At 37.4% G+C, this 19,601-nt stretch overlaps 3 protein-coding genes across 5 annotated transcripts in view; all 3 read right to left on the bottom strand.

Annotated features, from left to right (window-relative positions):
• The window catches only part of LOC140052244 (transcription factor RFX3-like), a 32,162-nt gene extending 29,500 nt beyond the window's left edge, over nt 1-2,662 (bottom strand). For all 3 annotated transcript variants that reach the window (XM_072097708.1, XM_072097709.1, XM_072097710.1), the window contains exon 1: nt 2,580-2,662. The gene's annotated coding sequence lies outside the window, so the exon portion shown is untranslated. The remainder of the gene's footprint in view (nt 1-2,579) is intronic.
• A 773-nt stretch (nt 2,663-3,435) lies between these two features.
• Nucleotides 3,436-5,739, bottom strand: LOC140051660 (uncharacterized). Its single transcript, XM_072096941.1, has 2 exons — nt 5,358-5,739; nt 3,436-4,638 (listed from the first exon to the last, which is right to left on the bottom strand). Exon 2 carries the CDS (start codon nt 4,625-4,627, stop codon nt 3,755-3,757), a length of 873 nt encoding a protein of 290 aa, XP_071953042.1. The 5' UTR covers nt 4,628-4,638; nt 5,358-5,739; the 3' UTR covers nt 3,436-3,754.
• Nucleotides 5,740-9,196: 3,457 nt separating this feature from the next.
• Nucleotides 9,197-18,916, bottom strand: LOC140051772 (uncharacterized). Its single transcript, XM_072097086.1, has 2 exons — nt 18,831-18,916; nt 9,197-11,749 (listed from the first exon to the last, which is right to left on the bottom strand). The coding sequence occupies exon 2, from the start codon at nt 11,747-11,749 to the stop codon at nt 10,850-10,852; it is 900 nt and encodes a 299-aa protein (XP_071953187.1). The 5' UTR covers nt 18,831-18,916; the 3' UTR covers nt 9,197-10,849.
• Between the last annotated feature and the right edge of the window lie 685 nt (nt 18,917-19,601).

The raw sequence follows: 19,601 nt of genomic DNA, 5'->3' as shown, positions 1-19,601 counted from the left end.
TGACGTCATCGTTTAAACGGCGTTCGTAAAATACAATCAGAAGACCTTCGTAATTAAGAAGTGTGTAAATGAGAAGGTCGACTGTACTGTAAAGCTCTGTCTACACTACCTGTATCAAACTTTGTGACAAAAAATGTGATGTGCTACCTGTAGGCAAAAAAAAACATGGACATGATGTCAAATCACTACCATATTTGGGCATATCACTACCATATTTGGGCACATCACACTTTTTTGTCAAATTAGTTTGATAGTGTGGCAGTCCCAGGTTAATCAAAAGAAAATGGTGGTTTCTTTTTAGCTAGTGAAAAAAAGGTGTATTATTATCACACTTACAGTACAGTAGCTTCTTCAAGGCAGGGAAGTCATACTGTACTGTACTTGGGCTTCATTTGAAACAAAAATCCTACACATAATTAATAAAAAAGGTAATTAATACAATTACTGAACAAAAGATATTTTTTTGCTAATATTCCATTTAAAAATTGAATGGTTCATAAATAACTGAAATGTTTGCAGCTGAATAAGGAAACAAAAAAAAAAGTCAACTTTGTATAATATTGTATCTTTATTTGTGATCACTCAATTATAAATTGGTCCAACAATTGTAACAGAGCAAGATCAACAGGGGATAGAAATGGTGAAATGAATAAAGCAGGCTTCTAGTGAATAAGAATATTAGACGAGACTAAGAACAATTTATTAAAGTACAGTATTAAAGACACCTTCCCTACGTTTTTTAGATCTATTTTAAGATCACAAACTATATTTAATGTAAAAATAATACTATATGGTCCTATTGCAATAACTTTTTTCGTCTTTAAATGGTTAAAAATGTGAAAAATAAGTCGATTCTAATCATTATAGCGGCCCGCTATAAATCCCAAAATGCATTGCGCACGGATTGATATTTCTGCTTTTCTTCTGTAATTAACCCACTTTTTGATCGATCACGAGGCCAAAACAAATGGAAGACTTTTCAGCAAAAATACCGGGTTTTCCCCAATTTGTATCAACGGAGTCTGGCAAAAATAGAAAGACAATTAATGCAGCAACTATACAACGTTAGACTAGGTATATAGCTAGCGTACGATGTTCGTACGTTACCGATGTTTACCAGCTACAAAACTAAGCCTAGCTAGGCTAGGCCTAAGACCGTCCACGAGAGGTCAGTCTCCGCAAGCTACTTAGGTAGTGCATTGTTTCTCATTTTTTATCATAATTTACCATAAAACGTACATTTAAGACAAGGAATGACCTGGTTTGATGTTTTTAAAGTAATATATATGTATTATTTTTACAAAACGTCACAAATTGTAGGGAAGGTGTCTTTAAAGTCTACTAATAAAATAATATTCTCAAAATTATTTACTAGTGAACATTTATGTAAAATACTAGTAAATGCAAAGCTTTTTTTTTGTATCTAGACCAGCGCTCCGCAAACTGTTTATTCCGCGCCCTAACTACACAACTGGACCAGTGTAGTAAAGGTATAATATAAAGCTAGGATTCTGTCATACCTCAGCCAAACCATAGTTGGGACTGAGGTAAGACCATTTTAGGAATATAGACCTCTTGGTCCCCATAAAGTACATTTTAATATTGTTTTTGGAGGGTAAAAATTCAGCGCACACCCTGGGTTTTCCATTTATAACGCACATGTCACACAGGATTTACATTGCAGCCACACATGACATATCAATTGCGCTTGGTATATTTACGAACATTTTCAGCAAGATTAAACTTAACTTATAACTTATATTCTCTATAGTTAAAATAAAGGCACTGTGAACCATCATGTTTTTTTTTTAATTTCTCAAGCCATTCTGCAGCCCTTCAGGGCTTATTTAGTTTTTTTTCCACACATTTTATTTGTTTTTTGTTTTAAACTAGGCCCCTATTCCCCATCCACAAATTGAAATAATATAGATTTCTAATTCTAATATATTATTATTATTATTATTATATTATAACACCAATCCATTTTCAAAAACACTTGTTAAAATAAAAATATACACAGAGGGCACTGCATGCATAATATGGCCTACCCATCATTATCCATCAACCATATGGCAATGCTAGCCTATGGCTAAGCCAGCTAGGGAAAAAAAAAACTTTTTTTTTTTCAACATCACGAATGATGAAATGAATTAATATAGGCCTAGCCTAGGCCTACTACTGTACGTTATTCCGTGTAAATTAACTACTGCCGTACTTCACACACAGTTTAGTTTATTAATGTCAAAAGAATGGTGGAGTAACATTGGTTTATGTACAGGCTGGGAGGTGGAAAGCCACTGCATCACCACCCCGCCACCACCAGGCCAGGCAGCTAAAACGAATTCGATTTTCTATGTAGTGACTGGTCGTGACTACGAAGTAGAAGTCAATCAGAAAAATGCGTGCATGCACCGCCATTTTGTCACGTTAGCTAAAAATCATAGGCAGTAAATTGTGTAATATTAGCATTTTTCAGTAAACATCATGAAATTAAATGTAATCTGTCTATAGTAGAATATATACATAGCAAGCGCAGTCTCTTGCAATCGGACACTAGGAATAATAAAAACAGAAATTACCTTGTAGTTGGCGGGTAACAGTCGTCAAGACTACGGTGACTATGGCGTTTATTCTCAAGGCAACAGTTGCTAGTCCTTACAACTGAACGGAAGGAAATGTATTCATCCGCCTAAATATTTTCGTTTATTTTATGTAAAATTGTTCTTAAATTGAATATTTTTTTAGAAGATAGGTCAATAAATGCACAATCAATTGCATGATTTTATAATTTGCATCTTCTAATAGTGTCAATTTTTAAATTATTTTCTTTGTATATAACTATTTTGTTACGCCACAGAAAGATTTGAGTAACGAGGTACAGATAAAATGGCCTAGCGGATGGCCGTTACAATGGCGTTGTATTGTTCTGTGGGTGGTGACTGTTGTAAACTGTATGGATGGCGCTTTTGAAGCAACACACCTTGATCTGCAATGTTGAACAGTTGTCATGGGGATCCATCCATGCGTTAAGAATTTCTATTGATAATTATAATATGACATGTAAAATAGGTTGCACTTATCCTTTTATCCTTTGGTGGAATCATAAAGTTACTGTTACTTAGGTTACGAACCATTCTATTGTACTCTACCTTAAATATATTGTTCCCCTAAATATTTTTTTTTCACATTTTTTGTTGAATATATGCCATTTTAATGTCACATAATAGTTATTCACTTTGACAAAAAACTGGATTGAAAAAATCATTATTTACTTGAAAATTAAAGCAAAAAATACTTAAATTGTCTGTCAAACAATGGTTTTGGTTAAAACTTACTGTTTCTTTTGTCTTTTTATAAGTGAAATAATTATTTTTGTTGATTGATTGATTACTGTAATATGGTAATAATCAGTCATGTTTTATTGTGTGTTGCATGTGGTGGGGCCTTATTTTGAGGAAAAATAACATGAAAGTATAGGTTTTAAATAATTTTTATTCGACTAGGTATTCAATTCAGTGCTAATTTACCATAATAGGCCTATACATGACGCAATTTACATTTTACACCTCCTTCTGGATCGGCAGACATTAATCATGGGGTAAAATGTGTTTAGGCCTATTCAGAGAATATCTAAAATGTGTTTAGGCCTATTCAGAGAATATGTAAAATGTGTTTAGGCCTATTCAGAGAATATGTAAAATTGTAATTGAAATTCTTCTTAATTGTCGCAACATTTAATATTAAAGACATTTTCTTAATATCCAACGAATAACTCAATGGTGGATTCGGCATTTTGTATCGACAATGCAACTGCCATAACATTACGGTAAGTAGCAATACCTTTAGTACCCATAATGCCATTCGAACTGTTTTTATCGTCAAACCTACGAATTATGGGCCCGTATGATTCATTTTTACAAACAAACAACCCAGCTTGTGAACCAACGGCTACAGTACCGTTTGCTAAAACAGCAATACCACTGGCTTGATTTAAGAATTCTAGAGACGTTCCCGGGTGGCGACATCCACGTAGAGATCGGACAAACTGACCGTCTGGTCGAAATACTTGGACACGATTCTGGTCCTTATCGTTTACTAACACATTTTGATTTGAATCCAAGGCTATATAACATGGGGAAACTAATGTTCCCTTTATCTCATTATATATGCCTAATTTGTTTAATAATTTCCCGTTTTTTGTGAGTCTTAGAACTTTTGCTGCGTAACTGTCCACCACATACACGTCTCCGGTTTCGTTTGAAACTACTAATCCTCTGAGATTCATCGATGATTCCGCATCTCGTGGTACTGAAAAATCGAAAGTTACTTGACCCTCATCATCACAGACTATCACTTCTTTTGCGTTGTCATCGGTCATAAAAATTTCACCATTTTCGTTGCACGACATTCCCTTTATTTTTCTGTCAAGACCAACGGAAAAGCGGGAGAGAAATTGGCCTTGTTGATTGAACTTTATAATTTCATCAGTGGCGTTGCAGACAAGAATGTTTCCCTCGATGTCAAATTCAACATCAACAGGATCAGAAGTCGTTCTTCTTGACCAGTAGGTATCAGGTTCAATGGTCAGCAAGTGAGTGTTCTTATAATTCGTTGATGCCACAGCCATTGCTCTTCAAACTTTTTTGGAGAAAAAAAAAAACGATTTATATAGTGGCTTCCCAGGACTCAAAACGCAAGTCCATTGTGGCTTAATTACCACTAGAGGGAAGACGTTAAGCACAATAGATCAACAACGATCGATGGATTACTTTTCGCTTGTGGCGGCTACGTCAATGTGTTTATAAATGTGTTTACTAAAGCTTGGTTCCCACTAGTACGCAACGCGGACGTACGCAACGCAAGCAAGTTGACCTATTATCACTATCGATAGTAATCCATCGCTTAATTGTGATTAGTCAAATCACTTACGTTGCGTTACGTACTTGCGTTGCGTCTCTAGTGGCCTACCAAGCTTGAGTAGCGCGACACAAGACAAACAACAGTTCGGATAATTGATTGATTTGAGTAAAGTAAAGTGGATTAGAAGAGTGCCAACCATCGAGCTTACGTAATTTCACCAAAACACGACGCGTTCTGATTGTGATTGGTAACTCTGAATAGGCCTGCGATGCGTCCCGTCGTTGCGTTCAGTCGCATGAGCATGAGATTTGGCCTATAAAAATCATACATTTTAGGAGTAGCGAACCCCTCTCTGAAATCTACGTATGGGAACATCTGGATAAAGGCTACGTGATGCGTCTCTAAAAAATAGTCCTATAGGCCTACTAAAAGCGGTGGTAGACCTTACGTACATAACTATACCTCATATATTTAGAATTATTCTAAGTACAACTTACTGTGTCAAGTATAGAAATATACTTCTTTCCAATACATTGAAGAACTGAAAATGTTTTCTGCTAACTGTGTTGTTATAATGAATGCGGTATCGGTAACGGTAATAATATTATATAATAATGATTTCCTGGTTTATGACCCGACCGTTCTTTGTCTTTTAAAAGACACGGTAGTGCGGCTAGAAAATTATTGATTGATATATCAGATATATCATTATTATAGTATCATGGTTTATTCAAAGAATTGTTGTCTTGACTTTCGATATAGAGAATTGTCCTCGTATTGATAATATTAACCACTGATCCACATATTCTAGAACATAGTTGCGTAATGAATTGACGCATTGCGTCTTGAAAGATCTTTGAACCGGATTCTTTCTGAAACAACAAATCGGTCTATAAATGGAAAATTAATAATAAACTCCAACGGTTAGCAAATGGTTAGGACTATTATTAAATGGGCCTACCCAAGCGGGTAACCCAAGTTTACAGCAGTATAAGAATATACAAACAACGAACTGTTAGGTAACTTCCGGGTTCTAAAGCTTGAATGCAGGTTGACCCCGCGGATTGACAAAAGAAAGATTGGATAATTCACTTGTGTTGTGGTCAAATAGTTCCGCTTACAGACGTATTATTATTCAGAGCGTTATCTGACGATGGAGCATAGATCTCTACTTCTCTACGGAGCGCCATTTATGCCTTTATTAACTTCCGAAATAGAAACAGTACGATGGTAATGGTCCAGTGGACCAAATGTAGTACCGGTGGAGCACATATAAAATATAAATAAAGTCAATAAGAAATACCTTTTGGTGTGTTAATGCACTGTGCTCCAGTGGACCAATTTTGGCGCACAGTGGAGCACAGTAAAATAATCACATACAAAAACATCGAGTAAAAGTACTTCTCGAATTCAAAAATATTTCAAACTTGGTATATGCGTCCGTCTATGTTTTATGCTTAGGGATTAAAAAAGACAAGCCACTTTGGCTTCTGTGTGTCTTGACCATAAACAATGTAAACTGTCTGTTGATGTTGTTGTTGTTTATCAATAAAAAAAAAAGAAAGGAAGAAAAAAAATATATAAAGTTCAATTCAGTTAATTCATCCGTAATGCAAAGGAGCAATTAGTTTCAAGTCATATCAGTTATTTTAATAACACAAATGTTAATATATTATGTTCGATCGTATGTTAATACATTGTGCTCCAGTTGATCCAATTTGGCGCCAGTGCAGCACAGCGAAATAGTCACACGCAAAAACATCGAGAAAATACTTATGGAGTTCAAAAATAATTGAAACTTGATATAAATGTTCAATATCGGTTACTCCATCCGTAATGCAAAAGAAAAATTAGTTTCAAGCCACATCAGTGATTTTAATAACTTGCGTTTGTCTAAGATAAATTTTGTTTAACTTTAGCGATTAAAAAAAAACACATGTTAAAAATATGAATTATGTAGTAATCTATTGAACGTATATACTACCAAATTTAAAGTGTGTAGGACAATTATTTTATGACGATCAAAATTTAAAGTTTAAAAAAATGTTATGTTCTATCATAAATATACATTTTAAACGAACGCAAATTACTAAAATCACTGATATGTCGTGAAACTAAAAATCACCGTGCTAACTACCGCCAAATTGGGTCCACTTGAGCACAGTGTATTAACATACGAAAAGATATTAAAATTCAGTGACTTATTTCTATTTTATATCACTGTGCTCCGCTGGCACCAAATTGCGTCCACTTCAGCACAGTTTATAATTAACATACGAAAAGATATTAAAATTCAGTGACTTTTATTTCGTTTATATCACTTTGCTCACTGGCGCCAAATTGGGTCCACTTGAGCACAGTGTATTAACATACGAAAAGATATTAAAAATTCAGTGACTTGCTTCCACATCACTCTGCTCCTCTGGCGCCAAAGTTGTTTCACTTGAGCACAGTGTATTAACATACGAAAAGATATTAAAATTAGTGACTTTTATTTCTATTTTATATCACTGTGCTCCACCGGTGCTAAATTTGGAATTTAGAGAAGTAGAGAATACTCCATCGTCAGAATGACGCTCTGAATATACCTCGCTTTCGCATTGAGTTACTTGTAGCTCTCAGCAGAATCCTGTGGTGTTATGTCGTTTAAGTTTGGTTCGAATAATCCAATGGATTGGTCAATTTGCTCGCGTTGCGGTTTACGTAACGCAACGTAAATGATTTGACCAATCACAAGCGATGGGTTATTCGAACAGTGGCTTGTCATTGGTCAACTCGTCTGCATTGCGCGTACGTCAAGTTGCGTCTCTAGTTGGGAACCACGTATCGTATATCACACAGTGCTAGGTGTTATCGAAGATAAACCAACTACTGTCCCTTGTTTGCTTTACTTTATAGTCTATAGTTTATGATTACCGCGTCTATTTTTTGTTGAAGCGCTGGTTACAGAACACGAACGACGTGGCGCCGCCTACTACTGTACAGACGCAAATTGGGCCCGATTGTGTGTGGTGACGCGAAAATGTGTGGGATACTTTTAAGATTTTGTATACAATTTTTAGGATTTTAAGATTTGCTATAAAACGGTGGCAACGCAAACGGTGATGAGGAGGAAGATACATGGAACGCCTCCTCTGCCTTCAGTTCACCTTTATCATGCAGTACACACCAATCGTCATGCAGTACACATCAATGGTCATGCAGCACACACCAATCGTCATACAGTACACACCAAACATCTGACATACAGTACACACCAATCGTCATGCAGTACACACCAAACATCATGCAGTACACACCAATCGTCATGCAGTGTACACACCAATCGTCATGCAGTACACACCAATGATCATTCGGTACACACCAATGGTCATTCGGTACACACCAATGGTCATTCGGTACAAAGATACACAGGTGTATTTTTATCGAGTTTGACATGAATGTATTTTGTTATCTTGATGCTGGAGGTGGATGGTCGAGACTAAATCTAACCAGGGACCTTCCCTGATATAACCAAGAGTAGACCGAGAATACAAAACATACCGGTAAACTTAGTCTGGGTTCCAGACGGAGTTTTGTCTTAATATTAGTAAAAAGATAAATATTTTGGTACATATGGCGTTTCATACGTATATTACTTGATTTTGGATATTTTCAGACAAAAATCGCGGTCGAAATTAAAAACCAATAAATTAAAAAATGACAATACAGACTTGGGGCAAGTCTACGGTAAACTGTGTGTCGGTCGTGGTTGATTATTGAGTCATAACATACAACACATATGTAATGTAAATTATGCAATTTATTTCAAGTGAAAACTGTTAAAGTAACTGCCTGATTAGTTAAGTAAACATTCCAAAATTCTAAAATTCATGGCGAAGAAACCTTGACTAACCACATGCATTTGAAAAGAGAGATTCAAATGGTTCCTCTGTTATTCACTGTATTTTAAAAATTAATATCATATGCCTCATTCATATATACATTTATTTTTAAACAGTTTAAGGTAATTTTAACATAAATTTAATAATCAGAAAAAATAAACAGTTGATAGGGGTTCTAGGACACCTATCCCCTAGACAGTTACCCCCCGGATGTTTACCACCCGGACAACTACCCCCTTAGGACAACTACCCCCCGGACAACTACCCCCCGGACATCTACCCCCTTAGGACAACTACCCCCTTAGGATAACAACCCCTCCGGACAACTAACCCCCGGACAACCACCCCCTTAGGACAACTACCCCCTTAGGACAACTACCCCCCGGTCAACTACCCCCGGTCAACTACCCCCCCCCCCCCAATCTAAAAGTAGACAAATATATAGGACCGGTTTCTGTAAAAATGAAATCATCTGCTTTTAACGGGTGTTTCGAAACTAGAGACCCGAGACCAGAGACCTGAAACGAGACCCAATACGTATATTAGGGTCTCCCTTTTCGTATAGTGGGGTCTCCCTTTTCGTATAGTGGGGTCTCCCTTTTCGTACGTGGGTCTCCCTTTTCGTATATTTAGGTCTCCCTTTTCGTATTGGGTCTCGGGTCTCTGGTCTCTGGTCTCGGGTCTCTAGTTTCGAAACACCCGTTTTTAACCGATTATTCTGTTTAACAGCACGCTAGACCCTAGATGTGCTAGATTTAAAGTACCGTATTTATTGAAAAAACGGCCTGGGCTGTTTATTGTTTAGGTGGTTTTTAGGTGGACATTTATTGGAAGAAAGTTGTTTATTCAATGGGAGGGGGTATAATCTAATGGAAATAGACGCCGATTATTCCATATGATGTGTCATGGGAGTGACATGGTCACCGTTTATTTGAGGGGAATTTATTTAAAGATCGCCGTTTATTCGGTGAGTGAACATTGAGGTCAAATATCAAAAGTGATATTATTCTTCAAGTGTACAAAAATACAAATGACAAATTTGAGACAAAAATTAATTCTTTTAAGACCAGTGGTTATCGAAGCATTGTCCTGACGCAAAAATTATTATTATTATTAGCGAACCCAGTCTTTACAGTAAATACAGGGAGTACTATATAATACGTTCGACTATCCTATGATCATGTGTGACAATCTTCAGTTTATACCAGGCTATATTTATGTTCAATCTTTTACTTTGTTTACAATAATGAATAGTAATTCGTCAAAGTAACGAATTAAAATATATTTATTAATTCCTATTATACGCTGTTGCAGAGTCAGGTTGTTGAATGGCCTGGGTGGTAGTTGTCCATCCGGGGGGTAGTTGTTTTAAAGGGATAGTTTTCTGGATGGTAGTTGTTCAGGGGTTAGTTGTCCTACGGAGGTAGTTGTCCTAAAAGATTATTTTCCCTCGGAGTATTGTCCAGGAAGTAGTTGTCCTACGGGGAGTATTGTGTCAGAGGTACATATTTTAATTATCAGCCAATATGCCACCTATTCATTTACACAATTTACAACGTACTTCAACCATTATTAGACCCATCGTAGCTATGCATACTCCTCTCAATTCGAAACTTAGGTTGAATTGAATTTGTCCATCACTGGGAAGAATTTGTTTTTAAGCAAGAGTATGGGGTGTTATTGAAGAGGGGTGGAGGTTGGTGAGTGTAGACAGATACTGGCGTCGGGTGTTATGTACTGAGAAGGCTGTAAACTAATTTTGAAACCCGCCCTGGGGCGGGTATAATTGCTAGTTTTAAATATGGCAAAGACTAATATAATAGTTAATTATGATAAAAACTATTTAAATTGTTTTCTGTTCTCCTTGTTGTATGGATAGAAATTAATATGGCTTCAACGTTTAACCATCAACTGCAATAATGTGACCTTTCCGCATTTAAACTTATATGCGTACACATTAAATACACAAAGTAAGTCTCCCGTACACCTCACATAAAATAGTAAAATAACTGGGTATTCTAAAACTGCATTACTAATTATTTAGTCAAACATTCCATTTTTAAAGTCGCCTTTATTCATTTATTTACTTTTTTAGCCCACATAACCTAATAATCATATTTAAATAGCTCAATGGTAGGTTCGGCACTTCGTACGGTTATCGCAACTGCCATAACATTACGATATGTAGCAATACCTTTAGTACCCATAATGCTATTCGAACTGTTTTCATCGTCAAACCTACGGATTACGGGCCCGTACGATTTATTTTTACAAACAAACAACCCTCTCTGGCAACCAACGGCTACACTTCCGTTTTCAAAAACGGCAATACCGCCCGGTACATCAAAACATCCCAAATGCGGTCTCTCAATTTGGCGGCCTCCTCGTAAAGAGCGGACAAATTGACCGTCCGGTCGAAATACTTGTACACGTTTCTGGTTGCCATCATTTACAAGTACATTTTGGTTCTCATCTAAGGCTATGTAACAAGGACCCTCTAATTTCCCCGTTCTATAATATGAACCTGTATCATTGATGCCTATCTTGTTCAATAATTTCCCGTCTTTTTTTAGTCGTCGAACTTGGTAATCCACGATCACAAACACTTCTCCGCTTTTGTCTGAAACAACCAATCCTCTGATATTCACCTTCTCCTTATTTTCCGAAGGATCAAGTACCGAAATATTGGACGTTACCTTACCCTCATCATCACAGACTATTACTTCTTTTGCGTTGCCATCGGTCATAAAAATTTCATCTTTTTCGTTGCACGACATTCCCCTTATTTTTCTGTCAAGACCAACGGAAAAGCGGGAGAGAAATTTGCCTTGTTGACTAAATCTTAAAATTTCATCGGTTGCGTTGCAGACAAGAATGTTTCCATCGATGTCAAATTCGACATCAACAGGATCAGAAGACGTAACTTGGCCGGTGGTATTTGACCAGTAGGTGTTTGGCTCGATGCTCAGCAAATGAGTGCTTTCGTAATTTGACGACGCTGCCATCTGTGGAAATACAAAACAGGTGCCAGTTAAATAGTTTTATTATACACATTGTTTACAACGAGGTATGTAGTCAATCGCATGTGTCTGTTTGTTAGCAGGATTACGGTACTCAAAAAGTAACTGCAAGATCTTTACCAAAATGAAAATACAGATATGTGGTCAAGGACCACTCCATTAAATTTTGGAGGCAATTCGAACCAGTTTTCCAATTCTGGACCACTTTTTAAATATTGTTTTCAGAGTTGCTAGTGTTAAAAAAATAGGAGACAATTTTCAAAAGCCAGCGAGCAGTCTCGAAGTAACAACTAAAATTGCATTTTCACGAGATCTATAATTTTATCATTTTCAAAAGTGCGAAGCATGATACGAGGCATAGTTTCGATTTAAAAAAAGTACGAGGCATATAGTAACGTGCTACTATGCTATGATATTAATATATTATATAAATCAATTATTTATATTTTTATAATAGGCTAGATGCCTATATCTAAATAGATTCGTGTCGTGTATACACTCAACATGTTGTTTATTTTTATGTTTGTATCTGACAGTCTTCCGATAAACAATAATTACTATAGTGACACACATCGAATGACCCAGTGCAATTCTTGATTGGCATTTTGAGGGTGTTCACTTTACAATTAATTCAACATGAGTGAAAGTATAATATTTTGTCAGTCACACCCCCGCGCCTCTTCTTGGCACGATTCGGCCTCCTATAATAGCACGTGGTTTAAACGCACAGACTTCTCTCTGAACGGCGTGCCAAAGACATTTTTGACATTTCCATTCTCTAGAAAATCAACACGTGTACCTCTCACGCAGAAAAAAAGTGAACAGCGATGGCCAGGGAAAGTTCAATGACTGGCGGTGAATAAAAGGTAACTGATGCCAATCAATAAAATTGCAGAGAATTCTTGAGCGCGTGTGAAAAGACTCGTCCGACACAGTGGTGGCGCCGTCGGGGTCCCTAACAACCCGCGAGTACTTTATATCATACTAGCAATTATACCCGCCCCAGGGCGGGTTTCAAAATTAGTTTACAGCCTTCTCAGTACATAACACCCGACGCCAGTATCTGTCTATACTCGCCAACCTCCACGCCTCTTCAATAACACCCCATACTCTTTCTTAAAAACAAATTCTTCCCAGTGATGGACAAATTCAATTCAACCTAAGCTTCGAATTGAGAGGAGTATGCATAGCTACGATGGGTCTAATAATGGTTAAATGGTACGTTGTAAATTGTGTAAATGAATAGGTGTCATATTGGCTGATAATTAAAATATGTAATTTAGATACTGCGGTCCCCCAGCCTTCTTTCTCCTTTCACCACCCCAGCCACCATCAACAAACCTTAACTCCTCCCCTGGACAGTTCAAATTTAGTAACTTTTCCTAGTACAATCCAATCATATAGGCTACTTCATTACGCTAGTATTTTCGATCCTCCTCCCCCTACTACACTACACCCCAGTACAAATTATGTTATTATCACTCCCAACCCATAATCCCTCAGTGGCAGTTTTCAAATGTAGTTTAAAACATTCCAAATACAGTTTCGGTCATGGTGATAGGCCTACATCCCCACCCCAAACTCCCATCTGCTTCCCAGGGATGATTAAATACTTTAACATTTTCCAACCACAATTCTGGTGTAAGCAAAATCACCTGAACCCAAACCCTATCTCCCAACCCCACTCTCCCACAATTGACGTTTTTTTCTTGGAGGATTGGTGATGTAGTTGAACACAGTAACGTGTGTATGTTCACACAGGAATGGATGTCTGTAATGAGAAAATCCAAGAGACCGATACATAGCTGGATATGGTTAAAGTACTTTGCTAAATGTGTAATTGAATAGGTGTCATATTGGTTAATGAATAAAATATGTATATCTATATACGCCTTGCTGAGGATAATTAAAATACTGTAAAACTTTTGTAGTATAATTTTACAATTCGATAGCCTACAACCCCGAGCCCTAGCAAAAATGACATCACAAACCACCACACCACCCCCCCCCCACCCCTCCCACAAAAACCCCAGGAGTCGGGGGAATTGTTTTAAATGTAGTTTAAAACCTTCCGGGTACAATTGCCATCATTTTGATACCCCATACGTATGGTTACGTGCAGAAACAGAAATTTGTATAACGAACAAACATCGAAAGTGGGGGTTTTGACCGCATTTTGGTCCCTAACTTGGATCCTAGGTGGCGGACGATGTTGAAATATAGCTTAGAACATTCCCGGTACAATTGCGGTCATTTTGATACCCCATATGTAAGATTATGTGCAGTAACAAAAATTTGTATAACGAACAAACAAACAAACAAACAGACAGACAAACAGACAGACAGACAAACTCTCTCACTTATAATATAGACTAGCAATTATACCCGCCCCAGGGCGGGTTTCAAAATTAGTTTACAGCCTTCTCAGTACATAACACCCGACGCCAGTATCTGTCTATACTCACCAACATCGACCCCTCAACAACACCCCATACTCTTTCTTAAAAACAAAATCTTCCCAGTGATGGACAAATTCAATTCAACCTAAGCTTCGAATTGAGAGGAGTATTCATAACTACGATGGGTCTAATAATGGTTGTAGGACGTTGTAAATTGTGTAAATGAATAGGTGTCATATTGGCTGATAATTAAAATTTGTAATTTAGATACTGCGGGCACCCAGCCTTCTTTCTCCTTTCACCACCCCAGCCACCACCAACAAACCTTAACTCCTCCCCTGGACAGTTCAAATTTAGTAACTTTTCCTAGTACAATCCAATCATATAGGCTACTTCATTACGCTAGTATTTTCGCTCCTCCTCCCTCTACAAAAAACACACGCCAAATACACTGGGTGATCTGTTGAAGCCGGTTCCAGTACAATTTATATTATTATCACTCCCAACCCATAATCCCTCAGTGGCAGTTTTCAAATGTAGTTTAAAACATTCCAAATACAGTTTCGGTCATGGTGATAGGCCTAGATGTACATCCCCACCCCAAACTCCCATCCGCTTCCCAGGGATGATTAAATACTTTAAAAGTTTCCAACCACAATTCTGGTGTAAGCAAAATCCCCACTCTCTCCTGAAACCAAACTCCCAAACCCTATCTCCCAACCCCACTCTCCCACAATGTACGTTTTTTTCCTTGGAGGATTGGTGATGTAGTTGAACACAGTAACAGTAAACAACATGTGTATGTTCACACAGGTATGGATGTCTGTAATGAGGCAATCCAAGAGACCAACAAATAGCTGGATATGGTTAAAGTACTTTGCTAAATGTGTAATTGAATAGGTGTCATATTGTTTAATGAATGAAATATGTATAGCTATATCTATATTTCCCCAAACGCCTTGCTGAGGATAATTCAAATACTGTAAAACTTTTGTAGTATAATTTTACAATTCGATAGCCTACAACCCCGAGCCCTAGCAAAAATGACATCACAAACCACCACACAACCACCCCCCCCCCCACCCATTCCACAAAAACCCCAGGAGTCGGGGGAATTTTTTTAAATGTAGTTTAAAACCTTCCGGGTACAATTGCCATCATTTTGATACCCCATACGTATGGTTACGTGCAGACACAGAAATTTTTATAACGAACAAACATCGAAAGTGGGGGTTTTGACCACATTTTGGTCCCTAACATGGATCCTAGGTGGCGGATGATGTTGAAATATAGCTTAGAACATTCCCGGTACAATTGCGGTCATTTTGATACCCCATATGTAAGATTACGTGCAGTAACACAATTTTGTATAACGAACAAACAGACAAACAGACAAACTCTCTCACTTATAATATAGATACAGTAAAAATCATTGGGTGACTAGAAAACTCAGATCTAGAAAACTCAGATCTCAGATATATCTGAGTTTTCTAGATCTAGAAAACTCAGATATCTGACTTTTCTATTATTATAATGGATTAAAGAATATTCTTTAATCCATGATTATATCTAGAAAACTCAGATATCAAGATCTGAGTTTTCTAGTTCCAGAATGGAACTAGAAAACCCAGATCATCAAATGGATCGTTCCATTATTATTAGAGGGTAGCATATTTGAAATACTACACAGTATTATACGTTTTCTTACCAATAATAATAATAACTAGAATTTAATTCGTCACTTTGACGAATTGTAGGTGATCATTTTTATCATTTTACTGAAATTAATTTTTTGTTTACATGCATGTACGTTAACATACGATCAGAAAATGTTGAAGTATGCCATCCTATTATACGCTTATAGTGTTGAGTTGAGCCTATTATATGCCATATACAATGTACAGTATATAATGTAAATCTATATACAGTGTAGCATAGGTGAAATTACGGGACACACATCAAGTTCTGATTTTTTGGTATGATGGAATTATCAAACTAAACTCCAAGATGACAATTTCGAAAGATAATGAATTGAGCAAATAAATATAAGAATTGGAAGAGAATTTGGCACGTAGAAGCGCTGTGCGCGCTCTTTGAAATTTGTATAACTTTTACAAAAAAGATGAAATAACTACTTTTTAACTTCAACACACAACACACATTTATTATTATTTATTTATTTATTTATTTATTTATTTATTTATTTGAATTCATATCTACATTTCATCAGCTTTCATAATAAATTATAATCATCAAGGTAACCTTCAATTCTGAAGAGCTGTAAGATATTCAAATTTACGGCGAAGGAGAAATTACACGACCTACGTTAATATTCAAGGTTTTACGCGTGATGACGTATCAAAATAAAAATGGTGGCAAGTCATGAGAAAGTCAATTAATTGAGCAATCACATACTCAAATTTGAGCGAAAATCGTGCACAAAATAACAGAGATGCGTTCTATTGAATGTGATAAAATATGACGAAAGAGAAAAAAAACTTAATTTTAAATTCAAGTGGCCATTTGATGACGTCACAACATTTTGTATGTAAAATGTGTACATGAGTTTATATCTACAACTCATTAGCTTCCAGAATAAGTTAACAAAATTGGGGGTCATCGTGCATTCTGAAGAATTATTTTCATTTTAAAAATGCCTTATTTTTACCATTTTCAGCACTTTGATGCAATTAATTTGCACATTTTGTCATTTTTAACCTGCTCGTATAGCGTTATTTAAAATCAGAACAGACTCAAGTTTATTCTAAATGATCACCTAATTATTGTAACTTGTAGTAGCAGCCTACACGACTTAAATCATAAAGAACTACAGTATACTGTACACCTTTCAAAATGTAGGCTTAGCATTTAGGCCTATAGCTAAGCAAACTCAATTCAAGGTTCAACGTTAATGATCTGAGTTTTCTAGTTCCATTCTGGAACTAGAAAACCCATATATTGATATCTGAGTTTTCTAGATCTCAAAAAGTCAGATGATATTTGACTTTTCTAGATCTAGAAGAAGAATCACATAAAAATTAACAAATACATCCTTAAATTAATGATTTTACAGGCGTGTTTCTCGCGCACTGATTAAAGTAGGCCTACTAATTCTAAGGTGTGGTATTCAGGATAAAGTTGGTTAACACATTTCGAGTTAAAATACAAGGCATGTGCAAAATGGAACTAGCGGGCCTAGGATACTTCAATTTCGGTGATTTCCATGCCTCGCAATTTTGGGAAATGATAGAATGATGCCTCGCATTTTTTTGATGATTTTAAAACGATGCCTCGCATACATTTCTGACTTAACTCGCTTGCCTTCCCTGCCTCGCTCTTGCCTTGCTCTACCCATCGGGCCTCGTGCAATGTGTTGTTCACACAATATTCTATTTATGTACCATACAAAATGGAAAAGTTGGCTACCCTAAATCTGATTAAAACGGCCTCAAATTACGCTAGAACCTGGGACCCTTGGCGGCCCCTGCCCCCAGCCTATTGATGCTCGCTTCACTCGCATATCCCCTCCCCCCAGTCGGGAATTTAGCAAGATCCTGGTGCCACCGCTGGTCCGACAATCGACATACATATAGGCCATAGGCCTAAAATTAAACTTTAGCTATGGAGAATCGATAATCAAGTTTACGACAGGCGTAACATAGTGGGGGGGGGGGGGGGGAGAACAGTTAGGCGTGGTTCCCACTAGGACGCAACGTAACGCAACGCACTGACGTATCGACACAACGTGCCGTATTGCGTAATCACAAGTGGAAACCGACGACGCAATAGTGCTGCAAACATCGCAGGTTGATTTCACGCAGGCGGGGGCAAACACAATTATTTGAAGGGCATTTGCGTTACGTTGCGTCGCTATGAGAACCAAGCTTTAGTCCGGTTTATAGGCGCGCCCTTTAAGCGTGGTTCCTACTAACGACGCAACACAAGGATGTAACGCAACGCAAGTGAATTGACCAATCACAAGCGATGGCTTATTCGCTTGTGATTGCTAACCGTCTACTATAACTTCGCTTGTCATTGGTTAAGCGTGGTCCCACTAGCGACGCAACACAAGGACGTACCGTAACGCAACGCAAGTGAATTGACCAATCACAAGCGATGGCTTATTCGCTTGTGATTGCTAAAGCTTGGTTCCCACTAAAACGTAACGCAAGGACGTAAACGCAACGCAAGCGTTTTAACCAATGTCAAGCGAAGTTATAGACAGTTAGCAATCACAAGCGAATAAGCCATCGCTTGTGATTGGTCAATTCACTTGCGTTGTGTTACGTCCTTGCGTTGCGTCGCTAATGGGAACCACGCTTTAAGCTCCGGGTTCCCACTAGAACGTAATGAAGGACGTAAACGCAACGCAAGCGTTTTAACCAATGACAAGCGAAGTTATAGACAGTTAGCAATCACAAGCGAATAAGCCATGGCTTGTGATTGGTCAATTCACTTGCGTTGCGTTACGTCCTTGTGTTGCGTCGCTAGTGGGAACCACGCTTAACTGTCTATAACAACTTCGCTTGTCATTGGTTAAAACGCTTGCGTTGCGTTTACGTCCTTGCGTTACGTTCTAGTGGGAACCAAGATTTAAATCGCTTGCGTTGCGTTTACGTCTTTGCGTTATGTACTAGTGGGAACCAAGCTTTAAACACACTACTTACGTCGAAAGTATTGATGTGTGATAGAAAATTACAACTACGTTTTATTCCTCCGACTGTAAACCTGAAATCAAGGTCCTTGCTGTTGACTGCAGTATTCTATCATACTTTCAATATTAATATAGGCCTATAAAACTATTTCCTTGTTGTTTTAGGGACGGTAGTTTCGTTTTTAATTCATTAAACGCTAAAAAGCGTGAAAACCGAAAGTCATGTATTGAAATGAATTAATTTCTGGCATGACTACCATTTCGTTCTTGAATTTTATGTTCCTGGTGCCTGTCTGAATTGAAACAAACAACACAATTATTATCCGTTCCGGCCATGTACACAACAGTGTAGGCCTATAATCAACGTAAATTAAACTGTAAAAACGATCGGGGGCGGATTCAGTTGCATTCATCATTCACTTAGGGAAATACCCTTATATTTTAAGGGGGTGATATCGGTGAATACGGGTCACATGATTTATAAATGGGTTGAAGGAGGGAAGCGGAGTATCCATTTCTCGCCTGCTCGTAGTGCACTGCACTCTCCATACATTGCATTCATGTTTATACATACATGATACATACATGATATACAGATAGGCCTATTGCCTGCTTAGATGTGAAATATAAGATTTGACATCATATCCCAGAGGGAATGGTATTTTGCTCGAGGTGGCAATATATTCTCTAATAAAACAATACCAAACAGTAGACCCCCTAAAGTATTTGGTGAAATGAAATTTTGACCATTTGACCTTTTTATTGGTCCGATCACGTGATTTGT

Source organism: Antedon mediterranea, chromosome 6, assembly GCF_964355755.1.
Source record: "Antedon mediterranea chromosome 6, ecAntMedi1.1, whole genome shotgun sequence".
Taxonomy (NCBI): domain Eukaryota; kingdom Metazoa; phylum Echinodermata; class Crinoidea; order Comatulida; family Antedonidae; genus Antedon; species Antedon mediterranea.
Note: the sequence above shows the minus strand (reverse complement) of the source record. Positions and strands in the feature narration are given on the sequence as shown.

Excerpts from the sequence above, each read along its gene's own strand:
- LOC140051660 (XM_072096941.1), bottom strand. The coding sequence starts at position 4,627 with ATGGCTGTGGCATCAACGAATTATAAGAACACTCACTTGCTGACCATT.
- LOC140051772 (XM_072097086.1), bottom strand. The coding sequence starts at position 11,749 with ATGGCAGCGTCGTCAAATTACGAAAGCACTCATTTGCTGAGCATCGAG.